We start from the raw sequence: 27,084 nt of genomic DNA, 5'->3' as shown, positions 1-27,084 counted from the left end.
GTTAAAATAACATCCCTCTCTTACATGTCTTTTGACTCAGATGAATTACTAATCTAAGCCAGGAGAGAGAAATAACTGAAGTAAATGTCTTTATTAAAATACCAATAAAGTTTTCAATTTCAGAAAGAAAAAGTGAATCACTTTATTTCACTTTTAAATTCCTACTAACTTAGCAACTGAAATGTAGTGTATTCCAGAAGAATCAAATTTTCTATGATTTGGTGAGGGGAGGGGTTGTTTGGATTTTTGTTTGTTTGTTCATTTGGTTTGGGTTTGGGTTTGAGATCACACTTGGTGGCGTCAGAGTTTTCTCCTGACTTTATACTCAGGGATCACTCCTGGTGGGTCTTGAAGAACCATATGTGGTTCCAGAGATCAAGCCTGTGTCAGCTGCATGCAAGGCAAACACAAACACCTTACCCTCTATACTATTACTCCAGTCAGAGTTTACTGGACTATAAGCTATATTCAACATCTCACTTGATTAGTCTGATGGAAATTGTGGGACTTTATTTCTTTATTTATTTCCTTCCTGAACAATTATGTTGGTTTATATCTGCTAATGTCTATACTGACTCAAGGAATCAGAATATGAGTAAAGGGAAATGTTAGGAACCCAATTACTACAAAGTATCTGTATGTCCAATATAATCAGCGGAGGTCTAAAGTGAGAGGATTGTTCACCATAACTTCATAGTGATCTAGCCAAAAACTTTGATTCATTCTATGCATTTCCATAGCAATCTTAAAAAGGGAGTAAGAGAAATCTGACCTTGGTTCTTTAACTTCTACCTTGAAGTGAATCATATCACTTCAGCTCTCAGTGCTTTTTATTTATACATTTACTGCCTAATTGTAAAGGGGGGGGGGCGGGGAGGGACCAGTGAGAAAATAAAATCTCTACGTATGTTCAGAAGGCACAGTGAGAAATAGACTATTAAATAGCTGCACAATTATCACATATGTCCATGCCAAGGTCAGCATTATAGGGAAATATACATTATGATGTTTTACACTTACAGTAGCACTGTCAAGGTGCCTCTGGACCACAAGAAGATCTGACTATAAATATTATATTAGGTTCTACAAGCATCGAGAGCAATATTAGTATATCCTCTGACCTTTGTCTTATGTTACTTATGAACATTTTAACATTTTGCATTGGATCCCTATGTATCTGTGATAATTCTACCACTCCTAAAAAATGGAAAAGATTATGAATGATCACTTTTCAGGGAACTGGACTATGGCATTTTTGTTTAACTCATCTACTCTTTTTCTTCCCATTCCAAATGTGCTCTCCATTCTCTTTTCCTTCTGACAATGATATGGGCGTGTGCCTTGCACGCAGCCAACATGGCCGACCCGAGTTCGATTCCTCCATCCCTCTCAGAGAGCCCAGCAAGCTACCGAGAGTATCTCGTCCGCACGGCAGAGCCTGGCAAGCTACCCGTGATGTATTCGATATGCCAAACACAGTAACAACAAAAGTCTCCAATGGAGACATTACTGGGCCCGCTTGAGCAAATCGATGAACAACGGAAGACAGTGACAGTGACAGATGCTTAGCTACAAGATGTCTTTCCATAAAGTTCTATATTTGGATCTCCAATTTTCCTTGTGAATTATCAACAAGTTTTAGAGAGCAGAAATTTATACTATCTTCGTAAGTTCATGGCAAGAACATTACTAGGGATTCAAGAAAGATTACTTGAGCAGACTCAAAGTAGAACAATCCCTTTATGATCTAGAGGTACCTGTCCCAAATAATGAATGTTTTAGATTAAATGGATAAAATAGTTGTAGCTATTTATTTCATTTTAAGTAATGACAATTCTATCTGTTAAGCACTTTTTTAAATATTTCACTGAAATAAAGCAATAAAGAATATTAGAAGTCAGGACCATAATTTAAAAAAAAATTCCCTAATGGGAGCAATCTTTAAATCATAATAAGGATACTAGTAGCCAATCAGAAATCTTTGTTGTCACTGAGGATTCTTAGTGAAGTATTTATTTTTTTGTTTGTTTGGTTAGGTGTCATAGAAGTGCCTAATTTATTTTTTATTAATGATTAATTCCATTATATAAATGTGCGGGTGAGATATTCTTCGTAGCTTGCCGGGCTCTCCAAGAGGGGCGGAGGAATCGGATTCTGGTTGGCCATGTTGGCTGCGTGCAAGGCAAAAGCCCTACGCGCTGTGCTATCGCTCCAACCTAAAAACTAAGTCATCTTTAAATACTCATATATCCTCTTCTGTGGCTTCATTTTCCTGCAGTGTCTGCTTTTGCTTTTACTTTTTTTTTCTGCTTTTACTTTTCTTCTTCCAAAATCACTCAGAATTCTTATCAGACACGCATTCTCTCATACTCTCATATTTCATTATGCTATTTATAGGCCAAACAATCTTTTTAATATAAATTTATAGATAAACAATCTTTCTTAATATAAATTTATACAGAAAACAATCTAGGTCTCTGGAGAGATAGTACAGGAGGCTAGGGCACTGGCCTTGCATGCAGCCAACCTCAATTTGAATCCTGGCACCACATATGGTCCCTAAGAACTGTCCATGGTCACTCCTGAACCAAGTCAGGAATATCCACTAAGCATGTCTAGATGTGACCCAAAACCCCCTCCCCAGAGAAAATAATGTGATTTAAATAATTCCTTTGTTCTTACTTTTCTTTGGATTATTTGCATCTAAAATAAGTTTGTGGTAGAAAAGGCAATAGCAAATGGTCAAAAGCAAGAGGTAGAGGTCGGGGGTGATGGTCACCCTGAGCAGATACAACGGTGGAGAGAAGTGGAGACTCTGATGGAAGGTGTTATTAGAATGTCATATGTATGGAACCCTATCAGTAACAAAATTGTAAATCACAGTGCCTAAAATAAAAAATAAAATAAATAAGTATATAACAATGAAATTTAAGTAGTATGTATAAAATTATGTGAATATCTTTGTGATAATAGAATATACATACAGAGAGAAAACTATACATATAAATATAATTCTTTTAATGAGACATCCTCCAGTTGTTATTGGAAAACATCCTCAATTCATCTACTAAAAGCCAGGTTATCTTTGAGTTTCTATTATTCCATTTTCCTTTAACAAAAACATGAAAGATATCATATCTTATACAATTCATAATTTATGAAAAGATGTGTTAATCCTTATGATCACAGTAACAATTATTTACCATAAACTCATGCAAAATCAATAGAAAACTGTTTCTTTCTTTATTTTTATTATTTTGGGGGATGGTTGGGTCAGACTAACTGGTACTCAGTTCTATGCCTGCAGGAGACAATGTCTTTTTTTTTTGGTCACACCCAGCGATGCACAGGGGTTATTCCTGGTTCATGCACTCAGGAATTACTCCTGGCTGTGCTCAGGGGACCATATGGGATGCTGGGAATCGAACTGGGGTCAACCGTGTGCAAGACAAATGCCCTACCCACTTTAAATTTGAATTTAAAGAAAGAAAATTCACTAATTTACTTGCCTTATTTTCTAAATCCTGAAGGTAAATCTATTTTATAAGCAAAACAATAGCATCTATTCCATTAATCTTAGAATTATGCCACTCCATATTCCTGTGCTCTAAAATGATGTCCTTTAGTCAACTTTGGTAGATTAAAAAGAAGGCTTCCCAGCAGGAGAAGGCCTTCTCATTTAATGGTCCTTCCTAATGAGATCGCTTCTGTGTTGTATTCACAAATCCTAAGTAATGCTGTCTTAACTCTTCAGACAAGAGAGAAAGAAAGAAAAATAACAGGATAAAGTTACCTCTTCATGAGGAAAGCCCTCATGACCTCACTCAAGGTCAGAATGGGCCAGCTTTTTTTTTCTCCCTTTGCTGTGTGTTCCAAACCATAATAACTTTATATGTAGTCCAAAAAGCCATCCTTGAAGAGGCCTGGAACTTTGAACAGAACTAACTTTTCTGAGGCCTCCCTCAATATTAGAACTAAATCCAGTGGATTGTGTGTGTGTGTGTGAGAGAGAGAGAGAGAGAGAGAGAGAGAGAGAGAGAGAGGAGAAGCAACTATTCTAGAATTAGTACACTCTGCAAATTGTAAATTCAATGTCAGTATTCTGGTCAGCCAAGGGATTCCAAAGCCTCCCTATATAGAGAGACCAATTGATTACCTATTTATAAACTATATGGTGGATATAAATAGACAACAATTATTTTTATATTTTTCTTATATTAAATCATGGGTGAATTCTGGAAGCTGAGCTTACTCTGTGACTTTTGTTACTTTGATAACAAAATTTAGTGCAAGTACATTGAAAAACATCAGGTCTCTACAACTTGCCCTGCATGTACCTAGAACCCAGAAAACTGATGAACAGAGGAAGAGTTCTAGTATCTCCCCCATCTCAGTTGAATCCAGGTCCCAAGTAATTTTATAGCTAAATGTAGCATGTGAATGAGACCAGAGATCAGCAGCAGCCAGTCAACCCACAAAATTATTGAAAGCCTTAAATAGTTGACATTTTAAGCCACTGAGTTTAAAGGGATTTGTTGCATATAGAATATAACAGATATTATGTTTCTGTGAGTAAAGTCCTTTGCTTCCCTCTCTCTTTTTTTTTTTCAGAATACTCTATTGTGGCCATTTCACTATAAACACAGACTATCACCTGCAAAAATGGAAAAAGTGCAAGTAAATTTAAAATTGTCAGGACCACTAATCAACTAGAGATTTTTATTTCTTTTCTTTTTCTTTTTCTGGGGGGGGGGGGCAGTTCTTTGTTTTTTGTTTGAGGGCTACACCTGCTGGTGCTCAGGGATCACTTCCTGGTAATGCTCAGGGTACCATATGTGGTACCAGATTTCAACATTTATTCAGAGGTTAATGATACCCTCCCCTTGGAACAGTGTTTTGGGCTTCACTGACCAGTCTTTTCTAAGCACTATATTACCTGAGGCATGCCCTCTAAGGCAATGTGAAATTAAAATATGGCTCTAGAGGAAAAAAAAAAGATTATGTAGAAGAAGAGAAGGATAAAGGGAAATGCTAAGCTAATTCTTTATCACTGATATGTGAAGTAGGATTAGGTTGCAAGATAGGGAACTAGTGATGTGAAGAGGACTAGAATGTTCAATGTATGAGACTCAGCAGGAGACTTTTATCAGGGTTGAATGCACAAAACACTGTCTGAAAAGAATATGTAGAAAGCAGTGCTAGAATACATGAGGATAGCATGGAGATAGAGCAAGTGCATGAGAGTACCAGACACCTAGAAAAACTGACTTTCTTCTTTTCCTTGGGTTACCCTAAATATCATCAAGCACTTCGAGGAAAAAAATAGAAATGAAATGTCATTTTTCTCGTTTGAGAGAAATCAACTCACCATCTAACTACAGTGCACTGGTCAAATCATTAACATACATAGACCCCCCACATAGGTATTAGCCATTAACAACACTCCCACATGGCCGATACTCAGTCACATTGAATTGCCTCAGGAGAAGGAGGCGCGATGCCACTCTTGGAGTGTGGCTGCCTCCCTACCAAGCAGGCAGCCAACCGTGGCCACAACCTCCAGAGAACAAGATGGACTAGTTTATTCCTCCACCTTTCAATCTGGATCAGCTTAAAACAAAAACATTGTCTCTGCCCTCTCCATATGAAGATTTACCAACAGTCCTTTAAACTTTTTAAATCAGTCTTTTAAACATCTTAGACACAGTCCTGCTCTTCCAAGTCTAATTCTCCCTTAGACACCTTTTTCCTTCTAATTTTTTTGTTACCCTCTGAAAACATATTTCCTCCTTTTCCTCTCTCCTCACATCTAAGCAATCTCATTCAAGAAAAATTACATTTCTTCATTTAAAGAAAAACTCAAACTAGACAGTTTATCCACCCTACCCAGCAACCCCCCATCCCACCCCAAAGAGCTACTGTTTCTCTAGCTTCTTCCCACAAGACACTACAGAGCCTTTATCTGAGGAATGCTTTTTATGGTTAGAGGTCTATCTTACTTACCCACAGTGTTCTACATAAGGGCAAGTGTCTATTCTTCAGTTTCATACCTCTTTACATCCATTTTATATAGTGTCAGCAACTTACATAATGTAGTTACCCAAATCCATCAGTAGTTTGTAGAATTGTCCATTTGCTCATGTGAAAATTTATGAAATAGGCTTATTAAAGCCAAGCTTTATGCTTTTTCCCACCTTCTTATTTAATGTGTTAGTTTGCTTGTCTTCTTTAGTCATTATGTTCTACATTGACTGTTTCTTAGACTGGAAAATCTTCTAGCATTTTGATGAAAATATATAAAAAAAACCAACAGACTTAGATGCACAATAGTCATATTCTACTTTACCTCATCTTATATGCTATAGCTATATCTATGTATATGTGGATATATGTATAGATACAGACCTACATACATGTAGCTTCTTTTAAGATATGCTTCCTAATGCTTATTATTAGACATACTGCTACATTTTCTGTTGCAAACTATACAACTGCGTTTTTTTCCTCTCCCGTCCCCACTATACCACTGCATTTAACAGTACTCGTACTACTTATAAAGTCATTCCTTCAACTGTCTTTTTCTTAAAAATCATGCCTAAACTCTGTTTCTTGAATCACACAGTGAACTCAATCAATAAACATTTGTGTGGTTGAAGAAAGAATGGTTCATTTCTTTTAGCTGCCAGCTTTCACTATCTCTTCCCATAAGGCACTCTTGACTTTTTAATTAACAGTAAAAATAGATAAAAAGTGACTCAGACAAAATAGGCCTAATGTCAATATCATCTCTTACTTTTGTATCTGAGATATCATTTCAAGTCCAGTTCTTCTACTTATAGCATCACTTGTGGATCCAGAAAGAATTTTTTTTAAAGATTTTGCTCTACAAAAGGACTATTTATAAAAAAAAAAAAAATCTGATTAAAAGGAAACAACAGAAAATATTGAGGCATCCAGAGGCCTGAAACAATGGAAAATGATTTTTCATTCTAGTGCCTAAAGAGCAAAGAGTAAATGGTGAACTAGGTTCAGTCCAAGATCTACAAAAACAGGGGCTGTCCAACAAAGCTTCAACCACCTAAGGGGTAAAGTCACTCCAGAATCTCAACAAAGCCGAGAGGGAACAGAATTGATCTCTCACCATGTTCTGATTTCCTGCTATTTCCCTCATTGACTCAGCCCAACAGAAATCAAAGGAAAGTTCTGATGATTTGTCCCTAGAAGCCAACATCCTAGGAAGCATGGAGAGCAAGGAAAATAACCGTTTGAGGTAAAAAGCAGGTTATATTTTTTATATAAACTTGGTCTAGTGAGAATGGCTTCAGCTTTCTCATTTATGAAATAATGTCTTTCAAGGCTGTTTTAAGATAATGCATGTAAAAGTCATTGCAAATAATAACAAAAATGTTGCTCGTTTAAGTTATACCTGGTTTATTCTTGTACTCTATATCTTATAGTCCTTTTATGTGTTTGAGAGTAATCCCTCAATCTCCAGCTGTGACCACAGCTACTCAAGCCTCATTGATGACTTTCTGAAGAAGTTTCTAGAACAAAGGAGACATGGACATAAAGCTTAATCCAAAGATATGAACAAAAATGCAACAAATAACAAAGAAAAGTCTTTATTCTATAAAACACATCGTCCCTCCTCACCTAGGATTTCAATCCCTGACATCAAGATGAGATTGAGTGAATTTCCCTGAGGTGGAAAAGTTCTTTTCCCTACTCATTCTAAAAGCCTGCCCAGAATTTGAGGTTTAAAATCTGTTCTTCGTTGGCTCAAATTCTATAAACATCTAGAAAAATTATACTAGTCCTGCACTTATTTTGCTAGACGAGAGTCATCTAGGATTCTTGTAATGGGTTAGGCATTTCCAGAAAAATAACAAGTTTGAAAGCAGATTTCTAAATCTGGGCCCATTCAATTAAACACAATTCCGTAAATGAAAGTTGTGATGTCACATTACTAGAAATAGCTTTGACATTTGCAATCACAAGTCTGTCTTTCTTTTTTGGACATATTGCCTTTTTCTTCAGAACTGAAAGGGAGGTCAATTTTTGTTGAACTTCTCATTTTCAAAAGAAAAAAGCTGAAATACAATAAATACAGAACAGACCAAGGATTCACCTTGATCTCCACATTGTTAGTCTAATCTCCCCTTTATTACAATACTCAGCTCTTTGATATTTTAATCCCATCATCAAATTTTTCTGAGGCATCAAATTATTTATATAAAGTATATTTGGATATTCACTCTTTTAAAAATTCCAATTAACTGACTTGTGAAAGGATTTTTTCTTTTTTTTTTTTTTAACATAAGCACTGCAGACTAGGCTTAGCACAGTTTTATAAGTGACCCATAACTTCATCTGGGAAGAAGAATTCTTGTTGAAAGAAAGTAATCCATCACAGGTCTTGATTTTCTCATTCCCTTAATGCTACATAAACATTTTATCATTCTTCAATTGCTGTAATAATTCTGTCTCCGTTATTTCTCTCTCTAAAAATAGTAGTTGTCCTTCACCTACTCATTTCAATGACTTTTACATGTTGTTGGCTGCTCTGTATTTCAGAGATGTCTTCTAGTTCTGTCAGTTACATAGCCCCAGCCAGCAATGCCCTGTTGATTTACTCACTCAGATGCCTCCAGACCTGAGTAACTGGAGAACTGAGCATTTTCAGGATCTGCATGTCAGCTCTGTGGTAGAATGACTGATGTCAGCCCAAACTTTGCCAAACATCTCTCAGCACTACTAGTTATATCCCATTCCAAACTATTGGGCTTGTTCTTTCTTTCTCAAACACACCCCCTTCCACATATTTTCAGTATGGATTCAACAATACGACATTCATATTCTTTCCTTAAAGTGCCACTGCTACAATGGATTAAAAAAAAAAGTAACAGTAACGGTTGTCACTGGCAAATAAGGGAGGTTATAAAGAAGAGAGGAAGTAGTCTCAGGGTGGTTTAAACTAGTCTCGATATATTCTAAACTATTCTGTTCTTCTGGTCTGATTCTCTTAGGTCTGATTCTCTTAAACTGCCTGGACTTTAATGATTTCTAGTGAAAAATAACAAGCAAATGTTGCCTTCCATGCTGAGCTTATGGTTTTTAATTTGCTTTAGGCTTGGACCCTAGAATTCACTGGCAGGCACAGGCTTCTGTGAGTGCTGCTTTCTTGATTAAAAAAAAAAAGGTGGGGGGGGGCAACTGTGTTGTATAAAATAAGCCAAGACATGCTTTCCATAAGCTGCTAGCACAATTGAGGGAATGTAAGCCTCATCCAGGCAAGTAAACATGCATTTAATAGCACGGTAACATGGATCAGGAAAAAGTTATTCTAAAGCATAATGTCAAGAGAGAAAGAATACACTCGCCGTTTATTTAATGTTTTCCTTATGTTCACTCAGAACAGCACTTGACAAGCTTTTCCTGGCCCTTGCTTCTAGTACTTCTTTTCTAGGATGGCTCAAGAACTGCAGCTTCTCACTATTTGTTTATTTATTTACACTGCCATTCCTGTTCTCATCCAAGCTAACATATGTCTACACAACCCACAGTGAAAAGTAAATGTCTTTCTTCATGTTTATTTCCCTGAAGTTGTTCACCAAATTGCTTTTTTACATCCCTTTTGCAATCTCAGCCCATCCGGCTCAAGTGTCCTGGATTAGAAAGGCTGTCTCTGGAGTCCTTTTCAAAGGGAGCCTCCCACAGCCTTTAAATCCCCCACGTTTTATGGTGCAGATATTCAGGATCTGAGGTATTAAGTAAGAAGGAAAGCAAAGCTAAGAGACAGGAACAGAAAAAGAGAGTAGCTTCTTTTTTGGATAATCATTATTGGAATTGCCCTGTTGTCTCTCACTACTCTAGTTCATAGAGATAAATTCAATCATTTGTAAGGAGATCTTATGCAGTGTAATAAAAGAGGTGTGTGTGTGTGTGTGTGTGTGTGTGTGTGTGTGTGGTGTGTGCTACAGAGAAGACCACAAAAAAAAGGAAAATACTTCAAATAGAAACTCCTTAAAAATAAGCCAAATAATAGTCTTGATGGAATTGCTGTCTTCTCCAAAATACCAAACCCTTTAAAAAACAAAAACAAAAAAACAAACAAACAAAAGAACAGGGTTGCAAGGTAAGAGATGATATTTAATCAAATTAAGGAATTAGCAATGGAATGATCAGTCTGACAGATTCTAACTTCAAACATTTTGACAAGAATGCAGATTTGATGTTTTCTTCCTTTGGCTTCCAGTCCATCTCAGAGCCTCTTCCATTCTCCTTTCTGGAATGTGTAACAACTTCACCACAGAGGACTTCAGAGAAATAGATCAAACTGAAGTACTACAAGTTTGCAAAATGGGATGGAATGGGTATCAGTGGCCTGTTTGGTTTCTTCATTCTCCTCTCAGTTATCAACACATAAATTGAAGGCAAACCAGTAACAGGGATTACAAATGAAAGGAAAAGAAATACAATCTTGTCTCCCCCTTCAAGATTTTTGGTATTTTATTTAGCTATGGTGTCCAAGCTATGGTGTCTTTCAAAGTGCTGTGCAAAGTTTGTGCTGTGCAAAGGAGTAGTAATACCAAGTGCAGTCCCTTAGTGCAATAGAGAACAGGTTTATTATAAAATAATTGGGGGAGGGGGGACTTGGATTTTCAACGAAATATTTTGCAGCTTCTTAGAGCTCATCCAGTGTGCCACTGAAGAAAAGAGTTGGAAAGCTTACCACTGACCACCAATAATATTCAGATCCAGAGAGCCTGTCCTCAATTCTCCCAGCCCTGGGTGAACCAAGGAAGATTATTTCTCCACAGCCTCTGGGGCCCTACTTGTTCTGGGAACCCGAAGAAGGCATGAACCCCTCCCGTCCCGTCCCAAGACTGGTAAAGATCTTGACAAACATCATTCCCAATCTCCCAGATGAGAAACCAAATTGCACGAAATATCCTCAGAAGAAAACTTGAGAGGAGAGGAGAAAGGAGAGGAGAAAGAAGAGAGCAGAAAAAGAGAGAGAAAAGAAAAGTAGGGGAGAGGAAGAAAGGAAGGGTGACAGAGACGAAAGGGGGTAGAGCCAGGGGGGTAGCGGGAGAGTAGAGCCAAGGAGAGAAAGAAGAGAGGAGAGAGACAGAAAGAGGGAGAGAGGGGAAGGGAGGGAGGGACGAGGCACGGAGGAAGGGCAAACGAGCTTCTCGCAGCGAGCTGCTGAGCGAACTGCTGGAGTTGGGGGAGGAATCTTCCAGAGTGGCTTCAAAGACTGAGTTCGGGAGGGAGCCGCGGCACAGCTGCATTTCCCCAGCGTCCGTCCGGCCGCGCGCACCTCTGGGTCCTGGGGCACTCGGGGCAGGTAACCCGAGGCCGAGCTGACCGCTAACGGCCCCGGAGCTTTCCCGGGACCGACCTCCCGACGCCCAGCTGAAGCTACTTTTATTGAGAAAACAAAAAAACAAGAAAGAAAGGCCAGGAAAGCAACGGAGGAGGGGCTCAAGTACTGGGGCGGGGGGTGCAGGAAGCCCGCTGCCAGCGACCCTCCGCAGACCCCCACGGACCCGGCCTGTGTGCGCGCGGGCGCTGGAGGAGGAGACGCGGGGCACTCGGTGGCCGAGAGCCGGGTGCGCCCTGGCCCGGGCTGTCGAGACCCGCGGATCGGCGAGGTGGGGAGGGGGACGCGGGTGCCGACCCGGGGGTCTCCACCCTCCCAGCCCCCGCGCGCCCACCGCTGCCCCGGGAGCGGCCCTCCTCTCCGCACGCAGGGCGGCTGGGGTGCCACCGCCTCCTTGGCGGTGTCCAGGGATGCTCCGCTGCAGACCCGGGACCCCTTAGGCGCCTCTTCCCGTCCCTCTGCCAAATCGCGGCGCCTGTACTTTTCCAGCTCCCTCTTTCCCTCTTGAAATTGAAAGTTATTGAGGTCGCTCGGGGTTGTTGCTCCAGCCGTTTCCTTCCCCGCCCCCCGAGCTCCCCCGCCCCCCGCAGCCATCCACTCCTCTCCCCCTCCCTCGCCCCCTCCCTCGCTCCCTCCTCCCCTCTGGGGTGCTTTCCCAAGCCCTGCCCGACACTGAAGCGGCTCCTACTCGCGCGCGGCAGAAGCATCTCGGGGTCTCTCTCCGCCGCCCCTTGGCCATGGCCGCGGTGCCCACGGCGCCCGCTCCCCTGCGCTCCTGGGGCTCCAACCGCTGCCGCTGCAGCCGCCGTCACCTCTGAGCCCCCCGGGCAGCCGCCGCCGCCGCCGCCGCCTGCCCGCCCGCCCGGATCGCACCCGCCGCCGCGCACCATGCTACCTGCGGCCGCCCCGGCGAGGCCGCTGGCTGCTCCGAGAACCCTCGCTCGCGGCACTGACAGCCACCCTAGCGGAGCCGCCACCGTCCGGGGCTTGGAGCATTTGAAAGCACTATAGTTGTTTTTCCCAGTTCACCCGATCCGCTTCGTTTGCCATCCCTGCAAGCTTCTCGGATTTGCGTGGTGGAGTCCGCTGCTCGGGTGCTCTCGCGCCCGCCCGCTCGCTCTCTTTAAACGCCTAACACCTACGTATATTTCTAAAACGTTCAATACCATTAACAATCCAAAGGGGGGGGGGGGGACAAAAAAGGAGAAAAGGAAGGGAACTCTTACTGGGTTACTATGCACTTGCGACTGATTTCTTGGTTTTTTATCATTTTGAACTTTATGGAATACATCGGCAGCCAAAACGCCTCCCGGGGAAGGCGCCAGCGAAGAAGTAAGTGCAGCGGTCTTTACGCATTTGCTCCCTCCCGCCGCGTTCACCTGTCGGGTCGCTTTGCCTGTCCGGACCCGGGGCGGCTGGTCCTCCAGCCCTGCATCCACGACTCCCCCCCCACACCCCACCCCCAGGAGATCAGAACTCAGTGTTTGCGCTGGAGGCATCTTGCATGCCTTCCTCTGTGTGCCCTTCCGTCCTCCTCGCATCCTCCAGGGTGCAGGACTCGGGAGGATCGAGCGCTCGGTGACTCCCGCCCCCTGGCAACTTTAGGTTCGCTGAGAAGTTCGCTGCTTTGCCAGACTCGCTCTCTGGGTTCGTGCGTTCCTTCCGAAGTTCGGACGAGGGCCTCGAGCCCCAAACGTCCCAGACGCGCAGCCCGCGAGGTTGTTGCCCCCTGATGGCTGAGGAAACGACGGGGCAGGGGTCGGAGGGGCGGGGATGGGGGTGCTCAGCAGCGGTACCCGCTGGCTTCTGCGCGACACCTGGAGTGGGAAGACCTCCCTGGCTCTGCAGCTGCCTGGCACAGAGCTCGCGTCCCATCCCACGATCAAGCTTTCTGAGCGACCCCCTGCCCTTGGCCACGCACAAGCGGAGCAGCGAGGTCGCGTGTCCGCACGCATGCAGACCCGCTCCCAGCGCGTTCCCGGGGGGTCCAGGAGTACCGAAGCCTGCCACTGAGAACTGCAGGGGCCGGGTTTCCAGTTACAATCTTGCCTGTCACGCGTGAGCGCTTTTACGATCTCAGGCCCTTCCAAATGGGTCCCCTGGGGCCAACACATGGGTGGGGTCCCCCGACAGACCTACGCGCGCATCTTTCACCGGCTGACTTCTGTTCCTTGCACGGTGGGCTGGGGAAGTCGCTCAGACAGCGTTCTAGCTAGGATGGAAGGGGCACCCCAGGGTGCACCCTGACCAGATGAACGGACCCCTCTCAAGCATGGACCTCTTTCTGCAACGGGATAGCCGGGAGCGCTCGCCGGTGGGGCAGCGGCTGTGGCTGTCCCAGGAGTCCGGTTGCAAATAGAGACGGGGAGGGAAGGTGGGGGCAATTCTGGATCCGGCGTGTGGGGGTGGGCGCTGGCCGGGGTCGAGAGAGGAGAAATCATGGCGCTCGCGGGGGTTGAGGGACTGCTTTGACCCCCCCCCCCCCCCTCGAATTTAAGCGGCCGGGGAGCCCGCGACTCTCCGCCCGCTGAGCCCTCTCGGAGCGCCCGCCGCGAAGACCCTGCGGGCAGGCGCGGGCGCAGCCCGGAGGACACAGTACTGGGTTGTGTGAGATGGAGATTTAGCAACCGCTGGTCCAATGCTGTTTGTTTCTGCCCTGCCTCGGACTCGAGGGTGTCCTGAAAGCTGCCTTTGTGCCTTACTGCTCAGGCAGACAAGGTTTGATTCACCTGAAAATTGCCTTTTTGAAAATCCTAGTTGGGCCAGAGCCCCGGGAACTCCCGCGCGGCTACACCGCTGCTGGGATGGATGGAACTTAGCAGCGGGGCAGGAGGGCCTAAACTAGCGGTCAGAGCATCCGATTACTTCTCCTGGGCCTCGGAAAGGGTTGTCTTCTTGCTTATTTCTCCACCGACCCGTTTGCTCCAGCCTTGAGGTGGCCGCTCCTAGGAGCCGCCTCGGGCTCGGTGGGGTTGGCCCACCTGCGCCCCTAGCACTATCCCGCCAGGGAATCCAGGTGGTCGGTCGGCACCGGGATGCGAGATTCCAGCATCTCCTGCTGCTGCTGCTTAATGCGCTTCCAAACTCGCGCCCCACACCCACCTTCAATCGCTAGAGACTCCCGGGGAAGGGGGGGAGGGGGAGGGAGGCAGGAATCACTTAATCGCTGGCACGGGGTAGGGTCCTGACTGTCGGGGGTTAGAGGTTGTCTCGGTTGAAATGTTCAAGACCCTGTTGCTGAAGGAAGACACACGAGAAAGAAAACTCGCTGTCGGTTCGTTTCCACCTCCCTCAGCTAGAACAGCGGTCAGGGAAACTAACTGGAAGCTGCGGGGGGTTGGAGTGGGGAGTGGGGTGGCGGGGTGCACCTCTGGTTTTGGACTGGGGAGGAATCCTGGAGTCCAAAGGCAAACTGCTTTTTCGACCTGCCTCAGCTGTCTCAAAGCCAAGGCTAAAGCGCCCTCTGGTTGTTTGGTGCAGATGAGAGGGGGAGGGGGGCGGGGGAGGCAAGGGGAGATTGGGTTGAAATTCCAATTATTCAGCGGGGTGGGAGCTCCTGTACTTTGAGACTCTCAGGACTCTGCACTTGAGTCTGGATTTGCGACTGTGTTTGCTGGCGCAATCTTGGGAGAGGGGCGACCCCTTGCGTTCTCCAAGGGGACAGACGAAACGCTCTTGGCAGGTGCAGTTGGGGTGTTCCTTTTTTTCTTTTCATTTTTTTTTCTTTTTTGGTCAATGGGGTAGGGGCGGCTACTAAAAGACTTCTTAAATGTCTAAAACCTAAAAGTCAAATTGAATAGGCACATTCTTATTTCTTTGGAAATCTCTGAACAAAATAGAAAGAACAGGGATTAGTCAAAGGTGCTTTAAAAATAATAAAAAATAAGGTCAACGGTATTTTATTAAAAAGCCATCTTTCCTGTGTTTTGCCTTTAAGAGACAATGAAATGAATATTCAAGAGTATTTCTTTGGACCTATAGTTAAATCTCTTCCTTTTTTTCTTCAACTTGTACATTTTTTAATTAAAAATATGAGAGAAAATGAAGAATAGGAAGTAGCTACCAAATCGTCACTTAAATATTTTAGCAGAAATACCTCTTGGGAGTTATTTTTACTGCTAAATATTGTCAAGTATAAGGAGCCATGGTAAATCCTCAAAAAGCGCTGATAAAAACCAACATTCTCAGCCAAATAATTCTCCTGTTTCCCTAAAACAACTGTTACAGCACACGTTCCTACTTTGTTGCAAACTACAAGTCTTGTTCCTTTAATAAAAAGAATAGCATTTAAGTGAGAGTTTCAAATGAGAGTTTCGTGTTTTAAACATACTCGTGTACATACATGAGTTATAGGTGAATGAACATACAACAATTTTTTTGCCCGTGTCATGGATTCCTGTACTGCTCATAAAAATAACATAAAGTACAGTCCTTACAAAAAATATGCAGCAAAGAATTTGAAGTGAAGAAAGCAATAAGAAGTAAACTTTGACTTAAGTACAAGACCCTACATCAAGAACCCAAGTTCAGTTTTATGCTGATTTCCAGTGTAGTTTTCACAACGTACTACCCTCAATTTCTGAATTCCTGATTAGATTATCTGCTAATAGAATATTGGTCATAGTAATTATAACCACAATGCCATGCCATTTCTCTAATTTTCATTTGAATTACTAACTTGGCATTAACAGAGCCACCCTAGGTATAGAAGCAGGTATTAACTTTGCTAAGAAACAGAGGACTAAGTAAACCAACTATTGCAGACCCATTTCACAGAGAAATGATGAAGTATGCTAATATATCTTATGATACCCAACTCATCATTTATTTAAAAAATTTTAAGACCAAACTTTTCCGGTGAGTAGAATTTTTTGAACTGATACTTACATTATATATGAGACTACTGTCAAATAATTAAATAAGTAATAGTACTAGTGAGACATGCTAGACATAATATAATATTCTGATTAATTCAGAACACATTGTGGGATCACATTATGTCTGAAGACTATTGTTAGAAACATCAAATACTACTGTAGTATCCTTTTTATTTGAAGTCATTTATTGGGTTTGAATCATTTGGATTCTAGATTAATGTAAGTTTTGAAATCATATGCATCATTAAAACACACCCTTTCCATCAATCTACAAAACTTGCATATCTTTTACAAGTATCTAAAACAGATCAAGAGTAGAGAATTAATAACAATAAAATAAATAGGATTCACTGGAATTTATTGGTCATGACGCACTAACAATGTTCAAGATGTTGACCCATTTTCTTTTTTAAAAATTTTTAATTGAATCACAGAGAGGTATACAGTTAATTTGTTCATGATTGAGTTTCAGTCATACAATGTTCCAACACCCATCCCTTCACCAATGCACATTTCCAGTCACCAATCTAATGTCTCCAGTTTCCTTCCTTCCCCTATCCAACCCCACCTCAATTGCAGACACTTCTCTCTCTCTCTTTCTTTACCTCTCTCCCCCTCCCTCCCTCCTTCACTCCCCCCCTCCCTCCCTCTTTCCTCTCTCCCTCTCTTTTTCTCTCTCACTCCTCTTTTAGGCACTGTGGTTTGCAATGCTGTTACTGAAATGGTATCATGCATATCACTTTACCTCCTTTCAGCACTCAGGTGACCCATTCTTTCAATATTCTGATATTCTTTTGCTAGTCTTGGAAAATAAAAATTTAACTCTCAGATAGTAAAATCTTTCACTCTTATATAAATTTTGTGATATTAATTTTGAATAAATGAATGTTGTGGTATCTGTCACAATGTAGTAGGAAAAGACAAATCGTTTTTTATCTACTTTTATCCCCAACCTACCTTATAAAGTTATTTGGGGGCAAAGGCCACACATTTGACAACCCTTGTAGGACCTTGTGCAGGGTTGGGGATTAAACCAGGGTCAGGCACATGTAAGGCAAGTGCCTTGCCTGCTGTACTATCTCTGTGGCTCCATGAGAGAAGTGTTGTTTAATAGATGGAGACATGTGGAAATTTTGTGGGAAAAGTCTATTTGGAAGCATATCAATATGATGCTTGTGGAAGTCAAAGCCACAAATTCAAATACTGAGGCAGTATAAGCAATATCCATCTACATACAAGTAAAAACCATTTAATCTTGTGGATTCAAATTGAATTATCATTATACAATCAAAGCTCCTTCTTAAAATACTAGTGACACTGTTTATTCAGTTCTCTATTACTTCAATAAGATGATTTACTGAAAACATTAAGAATGATGATTTTAAAATATTTTCTTAAATATCTTTTAGTCACAAGTTATAAACTATTCCATATAAAATTAGTGAAAAATAAAAGAATGAGTGTAAGATTGAGTTATTGTTTTGATTTAGTTGTCCTTTAAGCATAAAATGTGAACAATATTGAAACTTGTGAATAGATCATTTTTGCTAAATCATTTATCCATTAAAATTTTCCCTGGAATTTAATACTTTACAAATTAGGTCCCAAGAAGGCAATGAATGAAAATTACAACATGCAGTTAAATTTGATTTTCAGATTATTATGGGGTAACCCTTGCCACACTATAACAAAACAAAGCTATTAGTCATCTGATCATTTTAGACTATTTAAACATGGACAGAGACCTTCAAATTGCTGCTAAGCTTCTAAAATACATTCTAGTTAAGTGGTTGAAATTTATAATGGAACAGTTCTTCTAAATCCTATGTACTATTGATAAAGTAGTACATCAAATTCTAAACGACTCTATGTAGAGTTTAAACCAATGATCACTCTTTAATTATAAGAATGAACTACTGGGGTGGAAAGCTAGTCTATGAGGATTTATTTACTCAATCATCATTTCTCTCTTTATCTCTAGCCAAATGTTTCATTTTGGATATTGTCCTAACCTCTCTTCCCACTTCCTCACAATTCATTCCCCACCCCACCCCCAAAATCTTTTTCCAAGTAGTGAATTCTTGAAATACCATCAGAGTGGGTATTGTGTTTCATGAAATGTAAGAATCAACTTTGGTTACCATTAGGAAAACATCATTCAGCTTTGAGAGCATGGTAAGGATCATGCAAGACAGTGTGTTGAAATTATATGTTTTACTTGGTTAGGATATTTTCTTCTAACAGTGTACTGCACACTGACATTCTTTGGAGAATGCTGATTTGAAAACATGCTGTATCATAAATTATATGTGTATATATTGCCTTGTTTTTTATTTTAAAGGAAAATGTGGATTTGTTTTTAGATATGGATTAGATATCATGGTTATAATAGTGTCAAACTTTATGGTATGATATACAAAGGCACTTGGCCCACTATCCACCAGAGTGCTCATGACCTTTTCTAACTGTTCCTATGTCATCTCTTCTTAATGGTGGTAAACTTTCTACTAATGTTTACATTTTTTATAGCTTGATAGTTATTTTTTTTATCATGAGTTTTGCAATATTTTGTAAGAGTAACAAAACTATAAAATATACATCTATAAAAGATGTTGTTCCATTTTTCTATAATTTAGTTTTGACCATCAGATGTCTCCATTCAGGCATGTTGCTAACATTCTGATTGGAATACTTATCCTGCAATACTGAAATGAATGGAATATTCCATTTCAAGAATTAGGGGATAGATTGAGATTTACTATCTAAATTCCATTAAGTACTAAGAACTTTCACTTTCTACTCCTATGTTTCTACAAACTTTCAAGTAAAATATCTTGACTTCTTTTGCATGTAAAAATTATGATAATTTCAAGTTTTTTATTTAAAAAATAATCTTTGCATATAATCTTGGCAAGGTCTTAGTTACCATGTACTGTCACTGAAATTCTTGTGGAAGTTCTTTAGAGAAAATTTAATGGTGCTAGAAAATATAATTTCCAGATAATTTATAGAAAACTTTAACCTGTCATTATGCTTCATGCAAAAGTATAGCCTAGCTACTTTATTAGGCTTTCACCTGACCTGTAAGAATTTGAAGAATAGCAAACATCATAACTCGTGGTTGATATTGAAGTCTCGGAACTCATTGAGGGAGAATCTCTAATGTATTCTGGGATATATAGTAGGCTGGGAGGTAGAAGATCTGAGTGCTACTAATATGTATCTAAGACAAAATAGTCTCTTTCTCATGCTAAGTTGCAGTTCCTCACCTAGAAGATGAGGTGATTGGTCAAAAATTTTAAATTTAAAATGTTTCCTATAGTGTCTTTGATTTTTAATATGAGAACATAAGCCATGACTAGGGCATTAGACTTTCCCCTAAAATTCACTTATCATATTCAACTATGTTTAGTGGATGAGGATTGAAAATGAAAGCAAATGTAACTATCCATTTACTTGTAATGATATGGGTGAATTGGATATGATGATTATTGAGTTAGTCATATCAAGATTATTCTGTAATCTACCAAAGTTGAGAATGAATTTACTATGAAATTGCTCACATGTCACAATTTCCAGTGACCCAAAACCATGATGATAGCATCAGCTCAGAGTCATTCTTTGACAACCCCCTCCTGCCTTTGACCTTGAATCTGGTTTAGAATATCAACTCTAAGAGATTTGTCAGAGCTCCAAAGGGTTCTTTCAGGTGTGGTCTTGTAAACAGCAGCAGTTATGGAAACTAAATCAATTGGTCTTAAATACAATGGGCTGGAGCGATAGCACAGCGGTAGGGCGTTCACCTTACAATCGGCCAACATGGCCGACCTGAGTTCGATTCCTCCGCCCCTCTCAGAGAGCTAGGCAAGCTACCGAGAATATCTCGCCCTCATGGCAGAGCCCGGCAAGCAACCAGTGATGTATTCGATATGCCAAACAGAGTAACAACAAAGTCTCCAATGGAGACGTTACTGGGCCCGCTCGAGCAAATCGACGATCAACGGGAGGGCCTTTACCTTCACCTTTACAATGGATACAAAGGATAAGAAAGTAGGACCAAATTTTCTACTAAACTTGAGAGTTTGAAGATTCAGGTCGAGGTAAATAAAAAAATACTAGAATTTAAAAAATAAATAAAACTGGAAGTCACTGTCACTGTCCTCCCGTTGTTCATCAATTTGCTCGATCAGGCCCAGTAACATCTCCATTTTGAGACTTGTTGTTTCTATGTTTAACATATTGAATATGTCACGGGTAGCTTGCCAGGCTTTGCCATGCGGGCGAGACTCTTGGTAGCTTGCCGGGCTCTCCAAGAGGAGCAGAGGAATCGAACCCGGCTCGGCCGGGCTGACTGCGCACAAGGCAAATGCTCTACTGCTGTGCTATCGCTGGGTAGTAGGAGAATTATATTTGTTAGGCGACTTTTGAGCTATCTTTACTTAGAGGGAGTAATAACACCAAATTTGTAAAAGGTATTAGATGTTCAGAAATAAAGATAATTTTAAAATGTTTACTTTTTTACTTTTGTGGTGTAAAGGATGGAAGTGAAAGTTTCACATACAGAGGGCAAGTACTCTACTCCAGCCAGAAGATAACTATTTTTAAAGTAATTAATATAAAGTGAATAGTTGAATGTATGAGATAAAAATCTAGTGGTAACTTGTTTGTTGGTATCAAAAGTGTCTGCATTGCTGGAGTAAAGATTCGTTTTTATTTTTTTGGATACCATCAAAGCAAGATTAATTGCATAAGGGTACTTTGTTCTAAAGAGTCTTTTATATCATTCTCAATTGTGGTTTCTCTTTTTTACAGTATGCTTTGATTTAGGGAAGAGTATTGTCTTTGGGGTAGTAAGCTGCAATTTTAGATTGCCAAATCTTCCAGTTAAAGAACATATGAATTGTCATTTTTTGTGTAAATGTATTACTTTACCACAATTATTGAAAACTTGAAAAATTTATGAATATGAAAGACAAATTTTCTTAAGGCACAAGTATGGCTCCTTTTATTTTTCTGGAGCGATAGCACAGCGGTAGGGTGTTTGCCTTGCATGCAGCCAACATGGCCGACCCGAGTTCGATTCCTCCACCCCTCTCGGAGAGCCCGGCAAGCTACCGAGAGTATCTCACCCACACGGCAGAGCCTGGCAAGCTCCCCATGATGTATTCGATATGCCAAACACAGTAACAACAAAGTCTCCAATGGAGACGTTACTGGGCCCCTCGAGCAAATCGACGATCAACGGGAGGGCCTTTACTTTGTCCTATATATCATTTCATTTATACTAGTAAATGTAGCATCTACTGACAACTGTGGCATTTATTTTCAAGCAGATTACTCTGAAAGGTTTGCTATCTTAAAACAAGAGAACTTTAGGATGGGATAAAAATTGAAGCATACCTGTCCATCAGTACAACCTGTGACTACATTTGAAACATTCCCATAATTGTTATTGACTAATTGTCTTGCCTCAGTAACAAATAACCCTCACACTTTGGTCTCATATCTGAAGCACATTATAATTATACTTTCCCTTTTATGTTTTTTATATTTTTATTTTTTACATTTTATATATTTCAATGTGTCTAGCCTACTTATTGTTCTCTTTAGAGTATGTGGCATGGGCCCAGATTTAGATTGAGTTACCTTAAAACATCTTTCTAAATGAATATGTGATAATATGCTGCTCGATAGTCACTTCCAAATTTTGTCCTCAGGAAAGTAACTGGTAAGCATATTTATAATTATACCCCAATACAAAGCACATTCCTGAGAGTAAGTGGTAAAGTAGCCCCATTTTATAACCACAAAATACAAACCACCACACAATATAAAATAACAGAATTTGTGAGCTGCTTATTTTAGAACACTGTTTTCTTAACATAGGCTTGATAAGTTGGTAAGAAAAGGAGCATCTAGTTAGTTTCTCACGGTTATATTACGCTCATACAAAGAGGCCTCACGGAGTGAATCTAGTCATCCCACGAAGTTGTAGATGTAGAGAAACTCTGTCATATTTTGATAAAAAATTATTAAGTAAAGGCTATACCAAAGTGTGTAAATGTCTCATTGTATAAACTCTACCTTTGTTTTGTTAGAACCAATGTTATATTCAATACATTTTGCTTTTACATGTGTGCTTATTTGCTAAGGTGTTATGATGAGATAAAATAGAGGTTGTTTTCAGGCCCTTAAGAACAGATTCTGTACTTGTTTTTTTGCAAATGTTTTCTTATTTGGTCCTCACACTTCCTTGAAAGGAAAGTGCCAGTAGTCCTATGCTCATTGCATAAGGTCACTCAAGGAATATATGGGGACTGAGGGATTCCAGTCCAAAGTCTAACTCCAAAGCCCATGGATACCCTTGATTGCTTTGCTCCACTTCAACTATTAAGATTAGCAGCCATGGAGATGTTTCTGCAAACCCCACTTTCTTATTTATTTTTCTTATTGTCTGTTTGCTCATTATCTCTTCCTTCTCACTGAACAAACTAGAAGTCTTTTTTGAACATTTACTATACAGATTGCTCTCTGTGTAATAGTATTCTTCTCCTAGGTCTCTTTCTTGAGTCTCTCGTCATTCTTACTTATAGCATTTCACTTATTGATTTTTTTGTTTTTTGTTCTTTTGGGGGTACCATATCCTGGCTCTCTGCTCAGGCATCATTCATGGTGGGTCTTTGGGGGCTATGTAAGCTCAGGGATCGAACTTGGGTGAGCTGTGTGCAAGGCAAGTGCCCCATCCACTGTACTATCACTCTGGTCCTATTTATGGCATTAAACAAAACTTGGTTTTGTTTTGTTTTGTTTTGTTAAAAGCAATAGAATAGCAGAGTTTATTTAAAGTACTCTCAGATTAGTTTTCCCATCTATGGTGAGTACATCCAAAGAAGATTAACTTAGGCATTAGGATATGGGCAAAGTCTATAATTTTGCAGTTAAATATCAGAATCCTTGTATGTAATTTACACACCACAATAGATATTTCACTGGCTAGTCTTTGTTATAGTGAAAAGTTTTATCTTTATGGTGCTTCATGAAATCTGTTATTTATACTACTTTTACCATGTGCATTAGCAGTAACCTCCTCTCCAAATACTTGCTTTATTAACCTTGGTATAAGGATTGTTGGTTTGTTTTTTGGTTCACATCCAGCAGTGCTCAGGGTACTTCTGGCTCTGAGCTCAGGGATAACTACTGGCAATGCTCAGAGACTCATTTGGGGTGCCGGGGGTCAAACCAGGTCAATTGTATGCAAGTCAAACTCCCTACCTGCTATGCTATCACTCAGGCCCCTTGGTCAAAGGATTTTTAACAAAAAATTCAAATTAGAATCAATTGAGTAGCTTAAAATGAAAAAATGACAGACTCCACCCTAGACCAAATGAAACAGTCTCAGGTGGGCCTCTGTATTTTCCAAAGCAGTCCTAGTTACTCTTAAGATTAAAGGTCTATGACCCTTAACTCAGTAATAACTGTTACAGTTGTACAACTGCTGAAAACAGCAGTTTCATGACAAAATGTGTGTGGAGTATGAGAAGAGATGATATATGACATTATTATAGATAGTAAATTAGAATATTAAGGCAAGCTGATGACCTCATATTGTTTATCAGCAGAGCATTGTTAAACTAGTAGCACTAACTAAGGCAGACAAGACTGATAGAGAATGTTCTCCGAGTTTAAGAAAGGAGCAAAGTGCAGAACAGGAGAGTGAGTTTCACAGATATTCATTTTGTAAGAATACTGCTGATGAGAAAGGTATGATTGTTCTTACTGGTTAACTATGCATTAAAATAGAGATGGATTAAATGGGATTAAATGTAGAAGATGGACTATCAGTCATAGCAAATCAATCAATAAATAAATAAGCTGCTTAGTCATCAATTATCTGAAGCAGGTGAATAATATCATGGCCTAAAATCCTCTTTGTTTTTGGAAAAAGCATAAAAGCTATAAAACTACTAAAAGAGAAATAAACATCCCCTTCATTTTTACTTTCTATAATTCTTGAACTAACTTTAGAGTGACTACTGGTGATCAGTCAAAACTACTATAAATAGCATAGCTTTAACTCTTTTAATGGGCTGTTCTGCGGTAGATTGTTTATTAGTGAACTTTGTTTCTATTTCCCTCATAATGTGTCCTTCTCGGAGTGGTTATCTTCATTAAATCTTGTTGTTTATTCTTTTCTAGTCCATGAAACATGTTCAAACCTCTCCATAAACCAGGGAAAGCTCCCTGTTAAAGTGAGATAGAAGTCTGGGTTTCCTGTCAGTCCCAATTCTGCCTCTTAAGGGCAGGGTGGGGGCGGGGGTTCCTTGGGAGAATTTGGGTTCTAGTGAGTCACTAGACCAAATCCCAATTACCACAATTGCCAAAAGTAATTAGATTGAGGAAAACCAGGCTCCTGGGGAGGAGGGTCATCACAGCACGCTTGAGCCATTGCTCTGTGGTCAGCCCTAGTTCCTTGTCTCTAAGGATTGAGAGCAACCTTGAGTTATAGAGAGCAGGAAATAAAGCCACCAGAAAACAATGCTTTTCCATTAATTTTATCCTCAATAGATTATTCAGCCTAAGCAGGAAAAAGATAGAAACATGTCACTAGCTTACACACATAGGTCAAGTCCCTATCATCTTATAAACCTTTGTGAATTCATGATTATACCCATAGAACGCCTGCTATCATTGTCGCAAATTCCCCCTCCTCCCTTCCTGAGTGGAGAAGCCAAGGAGTTTAGTCTGAGTCTTTTGCAACAGGGATGCCCGATTAAGATGGAAAGGGAAAGGGAAAGGTACTTGTAAACAGATATAATATTTATTAAAGTTAACATTTAGAAATAAGAAACTAGTTGTACATTACATTAGGAGAGGAAACCTCTAGAACTAGAAAATGGTCAAGTGCAAATCTAAGATATGTTATACTGGAAAGAATACCATGTAGATGTTTGGTACTATAAATAGATCATTAGAAATAAATAATCACTGTATGGTTGCTTTAATTTTAAGCTTTCTATATATTAGAAGTTTGATTTTTCAATATACTGGAAGATCCAAACTTTTGGAAAACATTCAAGCACCACAAATATATCTGTGCTTAATAACCAAAGTGAAAGTTTGCCTTTGAAATTATTGGCATTGCTTCACATACCCAGAAAGGATACTTCTTCATTTCATGTGATGGATCATAAGCTGAACGGAGACTCGCGGCTTCCACGGGTTTCTGTCCTTAATGTGGAAAGTTTTACATCCTCATGACTCAGAATAACTTCAGGATATTTCAATAACTCTAGAGCTTAAGAATCCTCTCTTTGCTTAAATATGTGAGTGGGTAATACTGCTTATTTGCAAGCTGCAGAGAAGCAAGCAGTTAGATTCTTTTGGGGGTTATTTTTGTCAAATAGCCATCCTAGCTAACATTTAGCTAATAAACAGTGACCTTGTTTATTCTGAACACTTAATAGTTATAATAGCATGCTATGAATATAATCTATGTAGTGCATGTATATAGAGGTAGATAGATATTTCAAAGATAATATGGTTTCTTTCTGTGTACTATGAATCTATTTGGTTATCTTTGATCTTTGACAATGAGAGCACCTGAACAAAGAAGATAATTAACCTTAAGACCTCATCTTTTGTGAGGGGAGGGGAAGAAATGTGAAATCTCCCAAGTGGTACTCAGGGTCCATGGGCTGTTTCTAGCAATTTCTGGCCAATCTAGCTGGTGTTTCAGTGCAAGAGCCTAAGGAGCTGGAGCTGCTTGGGCCCTGAGGTGTTCCAGAGAGACCTGGGTCACCTTGACAGTAGTCCAAGATCTCCAGGGCTTTACCTGATGATTTGGAGGGGAATGGGGCATGTGGTGCTGGAGATGGAACAAGGGTCAGACACATGCCTTGCATGAACTCTAAATCTATACTATCAACTCGACTCTTAACTTTTGGAAACTAATCATCAAAACTGTGCCCTATATTTATTTGTATCATTTCCTTCTGATAACAAGCAATTTCTGACTTGAAATCAAAATGTATAGACAAATGCCAATGGGTCACAAACCAAATTAACACATCTTGAGTATCTGAATGTTCATATTATGGATTGCACTGTTTTTTAGTTTATCACCGGGTTGTTCACCTAGAATCCAAAAGGATCCTCATTACTTGTTTAGTAACGGGTGGTATCCTTACCACTCCCAAGCCTAAATTTACTGACTCATGACTCATTTAATTTCATCCTCCAGATGTTAATTCTTAAATTATTATCATTTAAAAGGGATGTTGTCTCTCTTCCCAGTAGAGTGTTTCTTTCTTTTCCTGTTTTTTTTTTTTTTTGGCTTTTTTTGGGTCACACCTGGCGATGCGCAGGGGTTACTCCTGGCTCTGCAGTCAGGAATCACTCCTGGTGGTGCTCAGGGGACCATATGGGATGCTGGGAAGCAAACCTGGGTCTGCCGCGTGCAAGGTAAATGCCCTACCTACTGTGCTATTGCTCCAGCCCCAGTAGTACTTTTCTAAGACAGTCATCCAATTTCCCACTTTCCTCAGTATTTGATATGAACTCCAGTTTCCAACACTATCAGTAGGATTCCTTGGAGGCCAATTAGCTTTCACAGTATTATGTTGATTCATACTTAGCCTCATACATGGCAATGGTGTGAATTAATCCACTCAACGCTATTACTCAAGGATCTAGTTCTGATTCGTGTCTGTTGTTAAACCAGTGAGATTAAGAGCCTGTGCCTCAAATTATCATTTCTAGTAAAACCAGAACTCCAGTAAGAGGAACCCCAGGCCATTTCAGACTATGGCTTCCATAGTCCAC

At 40.5% G+C, this 27,084-nt stretch overlaps 1 protein-coding gene across 3 annotated transcripts in view; it reads left to right on the top strand.

The window, feature by feature from the left end:
- The first annotated feature begins 12,261 nt into the window (after positions 1–12,261).
- Positions 12,262–27,084, top strand: part of RSPO3 (R-spondin 3) — an 87,022-nt gene continuing 72,199 nt past the window's right edge. For 2 of the 3 annotated variants that reach the window (XM_056126093.1, XM_056126092.1), the window contains exon 1: positions 12,262–12,718. In XM_056126093.1, coding sequence (XP_055982068.1) covers positions 12,622–12,718 — 97 coding nt within the window. In that variant the 5' untranslated portion in view covers positions 12,262–12,621. The remainder of the gene's footprint in view (positions 12,719–27,084) is intronic. The other variant, XM_056126094.1, reaches the window with a different exon arrangement.

This window comes from Sorex fumeus, unplaced genomic scaffold (genome assembly GCF_029834395.1).
Source record: "Sorex fumeus unplaced genomic scaffold, SorFum_2.1 ptg000061l, whole genome shotgun sequence".
Taxonomy (NCBI): Eukaryota; Metazoa; Chordata; class Mammalia; order Eulipotyphla; family Soricidae; genus Sorex; species Sorex fumeus.
This window is presented reverse-complemented; position numbering and strand designations above follow the sequence as displayed.